The sequence below is a fragment of the Podarcis pityusensis genome (assembly GCF_964106645.2).
Source record: "Podarcis pityusensis genome assembly, chromosome: 4".
NCBI classification, from domain to species: Eukaryota; Metazoa; Chordata; class Lepidosauria; order Squamata; family Lacertidae; genus Podarcis; species Podarcis pityusensis.
In genome coordinates, this window is record NC_138027.1 from 97192721 (window position 1) to 97206962 (window position 14242).

A 14242-nucleotide genomic window follows, 5' to 3' on the forward strand; every position below is an offset into this window, starting at 1 on the left:
ATACACAGTAGTCCGAGTGTGGCTGCACCACAGGTTTGTGTACTATGTTGGCAGTTTTATTTTCATTCCCCCCTCTAATTTTTCTGAACATGGAATTTGCCTTTGTCACTGCTGCTGCTCACTGGGTCAACATTTCCATCCAGTTATTCACCAGGACCCTAAGATCACTCTCTTTTGGTCAGTTACTACCAGTTTGGACCTGAAGTAACTGCATCTGCCATTTTAGTGCCTGCTCCTCTAGTTAAAATAAACCCTTTCGCAGCTCCTCGCAATCCCTTTTTTGCTTTTAAGACTGTGAATAATTTGGCACCTTCCCGCTCCTGATCATGTATGAACAAGTTAGAAAACACTGGTCCTCATACAGACCCTTGGAAGATTGCACTTGCTACACTCCTCAATTGTGACAAAATTACAGGCTCTCACCAAACCAACAAGAGAAATTTCCAGGATCCTTCACGATGCCACAATTCCTGGAATTCTTTGGGAACAGCGGTAGCAGCATGGTATGAAACCGATTCAGGTTTGTTGTCTCCATTTACTGTTCAGCAACAATACACAGGTTTGCATTTGCAGATCAGCAACTCGCCCAGCTCCTGTTCCACCTCCTCTAATCTTCTCTGTGTGTTGTCATATAAGCCTTCCAGGAAATGAAGTCCCACGATGAGCGCATGTTTAGATATTACATAGCACACTGGATGTATTAGTCCCTCTACTGTACAAATAAAACTGCATTTACAACAGTTGCTAGAAAACAAATGGCGTGCTGGTTGGCTTGTTTTTATTAGCTTCTTTCCCACACGGAATGGTATCACGCTGAGGATCCAGCTAGACAAACGGAAAACAAAGCCCTTGCTTGGAGAATAATATGCCTGCAATCAAATGCACACAGTCTTAATTAATTGTGCAAATGTTAGAAACAGGCCTTAATCAGAGGAGTCTGTGCTAGTAGCGTGCAAGAATGCCCCCTCTCCCAATTTTGGTCTTTATTTCATTAAATTTTAAGAAATCCATTCGTTTTGCAATTTATTCATAGAAATAATATATTCGTTCTTAACATTTGCGCTGTGGTGAGCTATTGTGTTTTGCTTTTTTTTGCTGACATTTGTGGTGGCAGCAGTGGTGGTGGCACAGTTTCCCAGAAGGCCCTGGAGGGACGTAACATACAACTATTTCGTATGGTTAAGTGGGAAGCGGAGCAGAGTGTCTTTTATAGGCTTGTTTGAAGAAAAAGAACGGTTTTCTGCTCTTTGAGTTGCACGTAAAAAGTTAAATAATGACTTTGTTTATTCTAAATTAAATAATAAATGCTATAACGCAACTCCAGCTTGCAAGGTCGGATTTTCCTCTGCAGAGGCTCAAAGCATTCATGTTGGCAGGGGGGAGAGCAAGGAAGCCATGTGAGTTTGGGGGCAAGGTCAGCAGCACTGTCACTCCCTGGTCATCATGCGAGGACTCCTGGAAAGACATTCTGAAGTGTGGTTCGGCCAATATGCTGATGAACACAGAGACGGATCAGGAATTTCCCTGTTCAAATCTTTTCTGTGCATATTAAGAGAAAATTTGATGAAAATGATGTATAGATGGTATTTAACACCAGTGAAGTTAGCAAAAATATATCATACTCATGATAATAAATGCTGGAAATGTAAAGAAAAAGAAGGAACTTTTTACCACATGTGGTGGATGTGCCCCAGCGTAAAAGACTTCTGGGAAAGGATTTATAATGAACTGAAAAAAGTGTTGATAAACACATTTATTAAAAAACCAGAAGCCTTTTTACTTGGTATAGTGGGGGGTGAAATCCCCAAAAAGGATGTTACTTTTTTTCTGTATGCCACAACAGCTGCAAGAATATTGCTAGCAAATAATTGGAAGAAACAAGATTTACCAACTATAGAAGAATGGCAGATGAAGATGATGGACTATATGGAACTTGCTGAACTGACCGTGAGACTCTGAGACCAGAGAGAAGAGACGGTGGAAGAAGATTGGAAGAAGTTTAAGGAATATTTGAAAAAATATGTTAAAAGTTAATCTTAGAATAGCTTTGGAAGTGGATTTAGGCTGTAGGGTTAGAGGTAGGTAGAAGACAGTGTATTTTAAAATAGTATTATTTGTAAGTGATAAAATGTGACAATTTTTATGGTTAAAGTAAGTGTGATTAAAAAAATTGGTTAGAAATTATGATATATGTAAACTGCTAAAGATGAGGTAAAATGAAAATCAGATGGGGGGGACTTGGGGAAGCCCACCTAACAATGTTTAGAAAAAATAGGGATAAGACAAGAATCTGTTTGTATTGTTTGTTTTTCTGTTTGTGTTGTTTATTTGTTATAAAATGAATAATTTTTTTTTGGAAAAACAACAACGAATCTTTTCTGTGCCACAAACACACTTGGGGGCCTTAGGCAAGCCACCCTATCTCAGCCTCAGCTCCCGCATCTACACAATATGCAATCGACACAAGTATACTAAGCAAGAATATATACTATATAAGTATACTCAGGCAAGCAGGCAGGCAAAAAACCCCCTACAAGGTTATTGCAAGGATCAGAACTAGATAATGGCTACTCAAAGGAATTCTTTTTGCTCATCAAGCTGTTGTTCAAGGTACTAAATCAAACTAGGCCCGAGTTTCTTTTTCTTGGCCAGTGGACAAGCCTAGCCAATACTATTAAACAAAAATCAATATATTTATTTCCTCAGCTTCCTAGAGTCAACGTGAAAGGTGTGCTCCAACAATTCCTGTTTGGGAAGGTAATTTTGCTGTCCTGATCTTGGGAAGGTATTTGTGGATGCCTTTTTAACGTGGAGGTTTTGTGTAATGTTCTTCCTTCCAGCCCACCAGTCCATATAACTGCCTATCCATATAGTAAAGGTAAAGGGACCCCTGACCATTAGGTCCAGTCGTGACCGACTCTGGGGTTGTGGCGCTCATCTCGCTTTATTGGCCGGCGTACAGCTTCTGGGTCATGTGGCCAGCATGACTAAGCCGCTTCTGGCGAACCAGAGCAGCGCACGGAAACGCAGTTTACCTTCCCGCCGGAGTGGTATCTATTTATCTACTTGCACTTTGACGTGCTTTCGAACTGCTAGGTGGGCAGGAGCTGGGACAGAGCAATGGGAGCTCACCCCGTCACAGGGATTCGAACCGCCAACCTTCTGATCAGCAAGTCCTAGGCTCTGTGGTTTAACCCACAGCGCCACCTGCGTCCCTCAACCTATCCATATAGAGATGTTCTTTAAGATGTGCGTGCAGATGGATTTTGAGATGCAACGTTCTATGAAGCCTTTCTAAGCTTTAAAAGAGGAAATGAATGTGTGCAGAGGAAGGCAACCGAGCTGATCAAGGGTCTGGAAACCAAGCCATATGAGGAACGGTTGAGGGAGTTCGGTGTGTTTAGCTTGGAAAAGAGACTGAGGAGATATGATTCAAATAGCTCAAGGGCTGGCACATGGAAGCTGGAGCAAGCTTGTTTTCTCCTGCTTCCGAGGCTAGGATCTGAACCAATAGATTCAGGTTACATCAGGGGTCAGCAAACTTTTTCAGCAGGGGGCCGGTCCACTGTCCCTCAGACCTTGTGGGGGGGCCGGACTATATATTTTTTGAGAGGGAAATGAACGAATTCCTATGCTCCACAAATAACCCAGAGATGCATTTTAAATAAAAGGACACATTCTACTCATGTAAAAACACGCTGAGTCCTGAACCGTTCGAGGGCCGGATTTAGAAGGCGATTGGGCCTGATCCGGCCCCTGGGCCTTAGTTTGCCTATCCACGGGTTACATGAAATGAGATGGAACTGACTCCCATGGAAGGTGGGGGACTCCTTCCTTGGAGGTTTTTAAGCAGAGGTTGGATGGACGTCTGTCATGGATTATTTAGTTGAGGATCCTGCAATGCAGGGGGTTGGACTAGATGACCCTCAGGGTCTCTTCCCCACCCCTACAATTCTGATTCTATGACTGCGGTTTGTTTCCCAACAGACTTGGGCTGCAATCATTCACTCACTCACCTGAGAGCAAGCCCCACAGAACACCGATTGAAACCTACTTCTAAGCAGATGTGCCAAGATTGTGCCAATGTTAGCAGCAGTTCTTACACACTTATTCAGTGGCCATTAACACTGGGGAGTTCGTTTCTGAGCAGAGATGTGTGGCACTGGGCTGCTAACCCCAGAAGCCACTGCAGGACAAACTATTTCATTAATTAAAGCAGTCACAAGCTTTCTCCAGCATGTGCGTGACTGTCCATGATTGTGTACAGACAATGTTCTCCAGTGTGTAAGGTGAAGTTGTCATAGTGTGTGAAAACCACGAAAATCCATGAGGATCAGTGGTCCCCCCCCCATTTTTTTTCTTCATTTTATAACACAAATAAAAAACACAGACAGAAAAGACAAACAATACGAACAAATTCTTGTCATATCCTTATTTTTCTAAACATTGTTAAGTTGGCTTCCCCAAGTCCCACCTAACTGATTTCCATTTTACTTCATCTTTAGCAGTTTACATATATCATAATTTCTAACCATCTGTTTTTAAAATCATAGTTAAAATAACTTCACATTTTATCACTTACAAATAATACTATTTTAAAATATACTATCTTCTACCTACCTCTAACCCTACAGCCTAAATCCACTTCCAAAGCTATTCTAAGGTTTAAATATTAACATATTTTTTTCAGATATTCCTTAAACTTCTTCCAGTCTTCTTCCACTGTCTCTTCTCTCTGGTCTCGGAGTCTCCCGGTCAGTTCGGCAAGTTCCATATAGTCCATCATCTTCATCTGCCATTCTTCGATAGTTGGTAAATCTTGTTTCTTCCAGTGTTTTGAGCTGCATGCAAGATGATCCCCACCTTTTTCCTGTGAAATGTTGGGGGCACATATATTATGGCCTGGCACTGTGTGAATTATAGAGGAACGACTACTGTAACTCAGTCCCATTCACAGGCCTTTAATTAAAGCAACAGAAGGTGGCTTTAAAATTATTGTCCCGATTGCCTGAGGTTCTTTAAAAAAGACCTTACAGATTAGATTAGATGAGGGCAAGAAGTCCATATGTGGTGGGCATTTTCCACAGGAGATCTTAATCAGGTTGCCCTTAGGGGAGTTTCATTCTGCGCTCATTGTGCGAGAGTGGGGGCCTGCGCTGCATTTTGAAGACACAAAGAAAGGTAAGCCCCCTCCTGCTGTGAGTAAACATGGCCATTGTTCCCTCACCCCTGGTGGCTGGAATGAATGCTAAGCGCTCGGATAATAAATGAAATTCCTCAAACCTGCAAGGAATGTGTCCATTCAGGCAGTGTGTCAGCCACCTGTCATTTCCCTTTATTGCCATTAAAGGCCCATCTCTGATCTAATCATAGGTTTGGGGGAGTCTGGCTTTTAGAGACTAGGAGGATGGAGTCTGGGTTAAAATCCTGGCGTTAGCCCTTCATTTGCAGAGGTGTGTGCCTAAGAACCCAGATCCTTTGCAGAAGGGGGCGGGAGGGGAACAGTGATGTTTAAATAAAAATTGAAAGGACAGAGGACCTGGAACTTTGGCTAGCCAAGGTATGCTGCAAACTCAAACTAGAGACACAATTTACTCTTGCACCACAAAGCAGGGTCACCAACCCTTTTGGACCCATGGATATATTTTGAATTGCAGGAGAGGGTTGTGCTTCTCTCTTCCCAGTCAGTCTCCACTCACCCCAGGCAGGCAGGCACAGACATAAAACACTTAACTTTTCCACAGGGTCTGTGGACAAAAGCTGGATCATGAAAAGGACCCACTTGCATTTCACACGTGGTCCTCACAAAACAGCTGTCAAATCGCAGCTTACTATGGAAGGCTGCGGCAGTGCAAGTCACAAAAGCACAGATCCACAGCGTGGACCCTCATGGATGTTCAGTATTTTTTTACGTATTGTGACAACAAAATTACCCCCAACACATCTGCATGCACAGAGGTGACCTGTGGTTCGATGATGATTTGGAGGGGAATCAATCCCTTGTAAAAATTCTAAGGATCCATGAGAATCTGTGCCTTTGATTCATGCTTTTGCACTAGATGTGATTGTCAGCGGACAAAGGTGTGATCAGTGATTTCTTCTGGAGGGGGGTTAAGGGGAGATGATTGTGGGGAAGAGGCAAAAGTATGCCATTTCAGAGAATCTGTTTTATTGGACCCGATTTGTGTTTGTGCATTTTTCTGTGTTCCCTCTCCCGCTCCTTCGCCATCCTTACTCCTGTGGCATCCTCCTTTTTCCTTCCTTCTCCTCCCTTTTCTTTTCCCCCGTCACCCAAATTGCTCCCCTTTCTCACTTCAACACAGCACCTTATACATTTGAAGTGGCACTGAGATTGCTATGAGTGCATGCTGGATTAGCAGAATTACCTATTTCTTCCAATGGATGAGTAAAAGTAGACAAGGGCGTGTAATCATGCAGAGGCACAACAGGCAAACTCTTCCTTAGTTGGTACTTGGTCTCCTGGGTTCCTTTAATTCCATTTCCTGTCATGCTGGTTGTTCACTTGCAGCATACAATGCGCTCTGGCACACAGTGTGGGAATGGCTGCCATAAGGAAGCAGAACACTGTCAAACTGTTGTGCAGAAAGAGCGTGCATCAATAACGGCTGATGGAACGCAGGACAGAAAATGAGTTCTAGCTGGTGTGCTGGATCGTTTTAAATGAATCCCGCATTGTATAATGAAAGGAAAAATGAAATGATCTTCAGTGAAATGTGGTCACAGATTCCATCCAAGACTTTTCCTGCAATTAAGTTACATTTGCTGATCCAAGATGCCTTTAAGTGAAGCATTAATATAAAGGCTCTGATTATTCACAGTCAAAGAAAGTTGATTCTTTTACTTGGAAATCAAAGCATTCTTTCACAGTAGTTCTTTTAGAGTTGTCTTCACACAGGGATTCATGCGCACAAGCTATGCTTGCTGTCTCTGGCAAGCTTGTCTTTCTACTTTCTACACTCTAAACAACATGGTCAACATTCAGTATTTCAGCCCTTTGGATATACATGGGAGCAAAGTTTCGTCCCCTGCTCACTTCCTTACACAAAATGAAAATGGTTTTTAAATTAATTGAGTCTCTGCCAAGGGCCCCCCAAAAAACATCCCAGCCTTCAGTGACAATCAGAACAATGTACAGGATTGCGTATGCAAAATTAGCCACTTCTTAGCATTTCTCACATTTTGAAGGATTGCAGATTTTGCCATGATCAGAGAGCTAAGTTTGTGAAGCCAACTGTGAGCCCTTAGACTTGTTCAAGCTTAGAGAATGAATGAATCTTTATTTGCGTCAGCTATCGGCCATAGCAATAAAACAACAATACAAAGAATAGAAATAAAAAGTCAATTATATAAAATACATTTTAGGGTTTTGAATCAATAGTCAAATAGTGGGTCTTATTCTGATTGCCCCAGCTAAAAACCTTGCAACCTCAGACAGCATCTCCTTATAATCAAGGGTTAGCAGACTCCAGACTTCCTGAATCTGCTTAGTTTCTCCCCCCTTTAACTAAGATCCCAAGATCTACCAATCAGAGCCAGGTGCAGAAGACACAGAATGAGAATGAAAGAGCCCAGTGGAGAAATTCTGAATCAAATATGTTTTCAGTAACAGCCGAATTGGGGTGGGAAAAGTCATCTTCTCATCTTTAGACAATTGAGAGTCAGAAACCCATGCTGATTTACTGTAGATAAGCTTGATTCATCTTCTGCCCCCACTCAGCCTAGATCACATAACAAATTACTATTCAAAGTGGGTGGTGGGAGTAGCTTCAAAAGTACTTTGTGACGTAGTGCAGTTCAAAGAAGAGAAAGGCATTGGTTTAGCCTGAAGAAAAAAGTCCTCTGTGAGAACACTCTTAAAAATTCCTGAAGGGATGTCTCATAGAAGAGGGCAAAGGCATGTTCTGGCATAAGTCACAGGGCTAGGTGAACTGCAATATTCGGATCAGTCTCTACACTATTCCTGTTTCTAGGGCTCCTTCCAGAGTGGTTTTTTTTCCTGACTATGTAATTAAAGGGGGAATCCAGGTCTTTTTTTTCAGATGGGAGACACTAACTTTAACATCCTATACGCTTTTAAATGTATTTGTGGGAGGGGATGGGGGAGGGCAGCTTATTGATTTGTGTTTTTTTGTTCTTGTTTTTATTATGTATTTTGTGTTTTTATCTTGTATTTTTATGTTGTGAACCGCCCTGAGATCTATGGATGAAAGGCAGTATACAAATTTAATAAAAGAATTTGACTTACTAGTTAGGTTTTCTTTCTTTTCTTTTTTTAAACCAAAAGCCAACTCAAAGCAATTTACAACAGAAGACAAAAATTAAAACAAAACAAAAGCTACAAACATTGATATAAAGCAGGCCCACCCACTAAAAAGGGCTAAATCTCTCCCAAGTTAAAGGCCATAAGCCTGGCTGAAAATGAATGTTTTCCTGGTGCTGAAAGGTGGCTGGTTATGGTGCCAGGCATGCTTCCCTGGGAATTCCATGACTGGGGAGCCACCACTGAAAAGGCCCTGTTCTTGTATTGCCACTCTCTGAATCTACCTCAGAGATGGTACATACATGGAGAAGAACCTCAGATGAATCCAGGTCTAGGTTGGTTCATGTGGGGAGAGGAAGTCCTTGAAGCTTTGGGTCCAGGTCTGCACACACCACACTTCAAATTGCAATAACTCAGGGTGCATTGACACTGACTGACTAGGGCTGGAGGAGCTCAAGGGAACTTCTAGTCTCTGGGCCTTGAGGACATTTTTGGAGAAAGCACCTCTCTCCTGCTACGGCCACTCTTCTCCTATTGCTTGTTTGTCTACTGCACAACTGAAAGGGGGTGCGAGGATTTCCAACTTTGAGTGAAAATAGGTTCATAGCTACTACAAGTCTCCAACTTTGTTTAAAAAGAACTGCCCTGAATTGCAGTGTGAATTCATAGCCTGACTCCAGTCTTCAGCTTCATTCCAAATTAAAATGATACAAATCTATCGTATGACTGCATCTAGAATACTGTGATGATGAGTTCTGGTTGCCGCACCATTAAAAGGATGCTGTAGAGTTGGATAAGGTAATGAACCAAATAATCAAGCGCAGAGTTACAGTGCGATGTCTCCAGCAGAAGTTTCCTGAGCTTCCTGCAGGTGAGTCATTACATTGTTCCTTACTCCCAGTTAAAGATAAACCTTGCAAATTAGATTTCAAAAGAAGGGGCTCAGAGAACAGAGGCTAAGAGCCTGTGATGTACATATGCATTATCTATACATTTTGAGATTTGACTTTGATGCTTCCAACTGCTTCGAGAAGATCTGAATAACATATGGCCTTATAATGTAAATCATATTGTTGACTTTTAAATGACTTAATCAGATTACCTGGGGGATACGAAGTGTGTGCCAGACAAACGAAATGATCAATAACAATGAGAGAGAAATGGACAGATTAACAGAGCTGAGACATTCAGTGTGTATTTGATCATTCCTTTCACTGGAAACAGCACTTTGATCTGATCTCAGGGGAATAGCAAGGAGGGTCTGTAGGAGGCAAAAAAGAGTGGGTAACATGGCGCCTTAAAGACAAACCCATTTATTGTGACATAAGCGTCTGTGAGCTCCGGCTGCTATTTTAACATTGCTACTCCAGATGCATTAACTACACTCCCCAAATCAGAGGGTGGTTTACAGATGCTGGCATTTTGCTCTCCACTCTGAACTCCTTCCCATCCGTGATTACACTAGAGGTTCACCCACTGTACTCAACATTCTGGCAGTGGTGTTATTGAACAGTAGCTTGGTTCATAATGTTGATCCCTGGTCTCACCGTGAGTGAACAGGCTGGTCTAGCGTGTGTAACGCATGGGGGATCTGATGCAGATCTCCCTTGCTGTGTACGTGTCCAATACTAATCCAGACTAGAGGGTTTGTAGGGAAGGCATTTCATAGTTCATAGTTCATTCTCCCTCACTGAGAAGCCTCTCCTCTTAGCAGCTGGAGTAGAGGGTCTGTGTCCGGTGTGGGGTCAAGGAGACAGGTTGAGGATGCTGCTGCTGTACTGCCCACCCTGCTGCCCCCAAACCTCTCTGACCAAGCTGGCTGATGTAGTTTCTGGTGTGGTCTTGGAGGATCTTCAATACCCAAGGACTCCTCAGAGGCAGCTCAGGGCTTCATGGCTTCCAAGGCAACTAAATGGAACTGCCCCATGAGTGTCAGCAGCTCAACATAGACCAGAATATACACATGTAATGTTCATCTCCACATTCACAGAGATTCGTGTGCTTTGCTCACATGAATGCAAAGCCATGGTTTATGGGTTACATTGAGCCCATTCCGCCTTCTCCCTGTGTACACTTCGTTTCATCTACCAACATTGGTTCAAACCATAGTTTCCAATCCTGGGTTGGAAGGCAACAGCAAACCAGGATATAAATGAATTGGAGAACATGAGAGGAAGCACATGATTCCATGAATTACTTGTAATTTCCTCCTGGCCACCAAGTTGAGGTTATGTCTCAAGTAAACCATGGGAAACTGTACTGATTGAATTTCTACTTTCCACAGTGTGATCAAAGGCACAAAGCCTGTCTGGAAACATGTGCCATCCCAGACATATCCAAATCTGAGTAACAGAAAATGCTTTTCTTGCAGCTGAACATAATTGCTTCCCAACAGACGGATGCTTAAAAATGATCTTTTACAAGGATATTCTCATGTTCCTAGAAGTCAGAGGAACACAAAAATGGCTTAGTACATAAAATTATTTTCAAATATGAACTCTTAAAGAAACACCAGTTACAGATTAACAAATTCAAATGCCTTTAATAGTCAACCTTTCAGCACAAGGGCTGGTATATGAATTTTGAAATTCACAAAAGCGATTCAGAAAGTTCTCTTTAAATTTGAAATAAAGGGAATGAAAATAGAGGTGTGTAATTAAGAAGTTTTTAGAACACGATTATAATTATCAACATTTATTTCTTGAAATAATAACCTAAGATCCTTTTTTCTGCTTTACCTTCTTCAAGTATTGTAGTGGAGCTTCGTTTGTCTGTGAAATAAAATAAACACATTTGTGTAGTTGAAGGAAGCAATAATAAAGCAGCAGTGGTGAGCACTCGCCTAACACTTAACCTGCAACCATTTTGGCAAGTTTCAGTCCTACTGCTATCATTTCATTAGAGCTGCACATTTAACATGAATCAGGCAAGCAAACAAAACACAACCACCAAAACAAACAAGTATGCAATTCAAAATCTACCTCCAGAAAACCAGAATTCTGTAATCTCTGAACATTATGAAAATGAAACACATTTGCATACATTTGCTCATGTTGTATAACCTAGTCTGTTTGTGCTGGGCACTGAAAGAGCCAAAGAACTATGCAAATCAATGAACACTTGTTCTCTGTGTTCAGCCTCACCTTTAAGACCTTCTGTAAGGCCTGCCACTACATTTTCAAACCTACCTTTACAGTTTTAGGGTGCTTCTGCACTCTCATTTTACAGGTGGTTGGCACCATCAATCAAGGTGCTGTCCACCTAAAAGCCAAATATTCAATTGGGGCACGGAGCAGCAATCTGTGTTCCAACCACTGTTAAGTCCACATCAATGAACATACTCAGCAGTTGGGAATGTTACCAATATTATAAAAAAACCTGATGGGTCAAAACCTCCATAACAACAAGTACCTTGCTTTGTTTCAGAAGCTGTCTTTCTGCTCTTATCCGGTCTAGAGGTACCCTCATTATCAAGATCAGGGGTCAGCAAGGTTTATCTTGTTGGGGCGGATCGGTCCCGCAGAGATCCCTCAGTGGGCCTGATCGCCCACCCGTCCGTGGTTTTTGGCATCTGCGCAGATGTGATTTTCGGGGCCACGGAAGCAAGTCCCCACACTGTGCCGTGCCGGTTTAGCCCAATGTGCGAGTGGGAAGCTCAGTTCGGGGGCGGCTCGGGGGCCGGTCAAACAACCTCTGCAGGCCGCTTCTGATCCATGGGCCCTAGGTTGCTGACCCCTGATCAAGATGCTAATTTCAACAGTTGGTTAGAGCATGGTGCTGATAATGCCAAGGTTGCAGGTTTGATCCTCATAAGGGACAGCTGCACATTCCCACATTGCAGGGCGTTGGACTAGATGATCCTCAAGGTCCCTTCCAACTCTGATTCTATGATCTGTTGCCTGGACAATTTGATGGTTCTGTCAGTGCAAGCATTTCTGCTTGCGCAACAAAAAGATCTTCCCCAGACCCCACTGCTCTGGGGGTTCTCCCAACCCTCCAAAGTAGACTTGCAGAAGGTGCAGGGGGCATGCATGGGGAGGAAGCCCCACTGTGCTAGTAGGAGTCCTTCTGCTAGTGGAATGAGTTAGTTTAATCCAGCCCCATACTTTGTGTATGCAATGTGACTGGAATAAATATAGCTCTCTTCAGTGAAAAATAATGGCATACTATATATTAAGGTGTTAAAAAAAACCTTTCAACTCATGAAGATGCTAAAGAAGTGCTAGGGGAAACAGCAGCTGTGCTAAAATACGGAGATATACTAAGGACAATTAATTTAGTATTAGAGATGTTTGGAAAATAATACTTGAAAGTAGCAGTGTCAATTACATAAGGTTAACACCATCTCACTTGCATTCTGTCTTTAAGGCCCACTGACCGTATCTTCTTTTGCAGAAGATACACAAAAGAGAGCTGCACCAAATTCAAACAGAAATCTTGTGTTCAGATTGTGATTAGCAGATACGATTTCTCCTGACCTCCCTGCACCCTCCTCTCAAACAACAACAACAACAACAGTACAAGGTTCTGCAGACAAATCTTTGGAATAACCACGGAACAAAGACATAGGGTGGTGTGACATGGCATCCATTTAGATTAGTCATTGCTGAAATGGATGTATGCCTCAAAGAAGCATAATGAAGTTTATTATTTGGAATACCTTTTCTTTATCCAAGACACTGTTCCATTGAGCATATTTATTATTTCTCAATCACCTTTACTGTCAAACCTGGGAGGTAATTTTCTCCTATTTGCATTTGTTGCAAAGCCATTTCCCAGGATTTCCATAAAGTTCTGTGGGCGTCGGCTTATTGAGAGCTTGTGTAGTTTTTAAGTTAGTGTCGGACTTAAGACTGGAGGGGCCAAATCGCCACTTAGAGGAAATGTGTGATTCATGGTGACACTTAAATATGTGTCTTGAGCAGCTATGGGAGCAATCCAAATCCAAGATCTGTGAGGGTAAGTGGAATTGGGTACAGGTGGGGCTCTGGCTGAGCCTGGGCTCAGCTGTGGCGACACTGGCTGGAGTCCCTCATTCTGGCTCAGCCACAGATGCACTGCCTAAGTCCTCCATCCTGGCTCAGCTGGCATAAGTCTCGAAAAAGGGACATTCCAGGAACATGGCAGGGGGAGACATTTCCCTCTTCCAATCTCTGTTCAGTTCAGTCATGTGACCTAGCAACACAGTGGAAGTGACACTGGCAAATAGGGTGGTGTAAGTCTAATTCTATCTTAAAGGTTTGCTTATTATTTTCTTAATTTCTTAATTACGGTATATTTGTATACTGCCCTATACCCGTAGAGCTGAGTGTGGTTTGTAACAGAAAATCACATATAAAAAACAGAAAATACATAAAACAAAAATAAAGGCAACCCTCCATCAGCCAAAGGCCTGGTTAAAGAGGAATGTTTTTGCCTGGGGCCAGCTGAACCTCCCTAGGGAGAGCATTCCACAGACGGGGAGCCACTGCAGAAAAGGCCCGTTCCCGTGTTGCCACCCTCTGGACCTGTCGTGGAGGAGGCACACGAAAAAGGACCTCAGAAGATAATATCAGGGTCTGGGTAGGTTTAAACGGAAAGCGGTGGTCCTTGTTTTCCCTCTGCGAGACTCAGACCAGCTCAGTTGGCAGTATCCTTGCTCCTGAATTTGGAACAGGAATAAATTGCCCCAGGATAATTTACCCTGGTGTAACATATGCTGACGTCCGATAGCTTGGATTGCTCTGCCCCTTAGGAACTACAGTCATCCCTTGGGATGAAGTAGCTTCAGGTTGAGCGTTTTTGGGTTGTGCTCCGCGGCGACCCGGAAGTAACAGAACGTGTTACTTCCGGGTTTCGCCACTCGCGCATGCGCAGATGCTCAAAATGATGCCATGCGCATATGCGGAAGTGGCGAATCACGACCCGCGCAGATGCGGGTTGTGTTCACGTCAGGATGCAAACAGGGCTCTGTAATGGATC

The 14242-nt window shown here is 42.9% G+C and overlaps 1 protein-coding gene across 1 annotated transcript in view; it reads right to left on the reverse strand.

Annotated features, from left to right (window-relative positions):
• Positions 1–10803: 10803 nt before the first annotated feature.
• The window catches only part of PIBF1 (progesterone immunomodulatory binding factor 1), an 80781-nt gene continuing 77342 nt past the window's right edge, over positions 10804–14242 (reverse strand). The window contains exon 18 of the mRNA XM_081003035.1: positions 10804–11052. Within this exon, the coding sequence (XP_080859161.1) occupies positions 10996–11052 (57 nt within the window). The 3' untranslated portion in view covers positions 10804–10995. The remainder of the gene's footprint in view (positions 11053–14242) is intronic.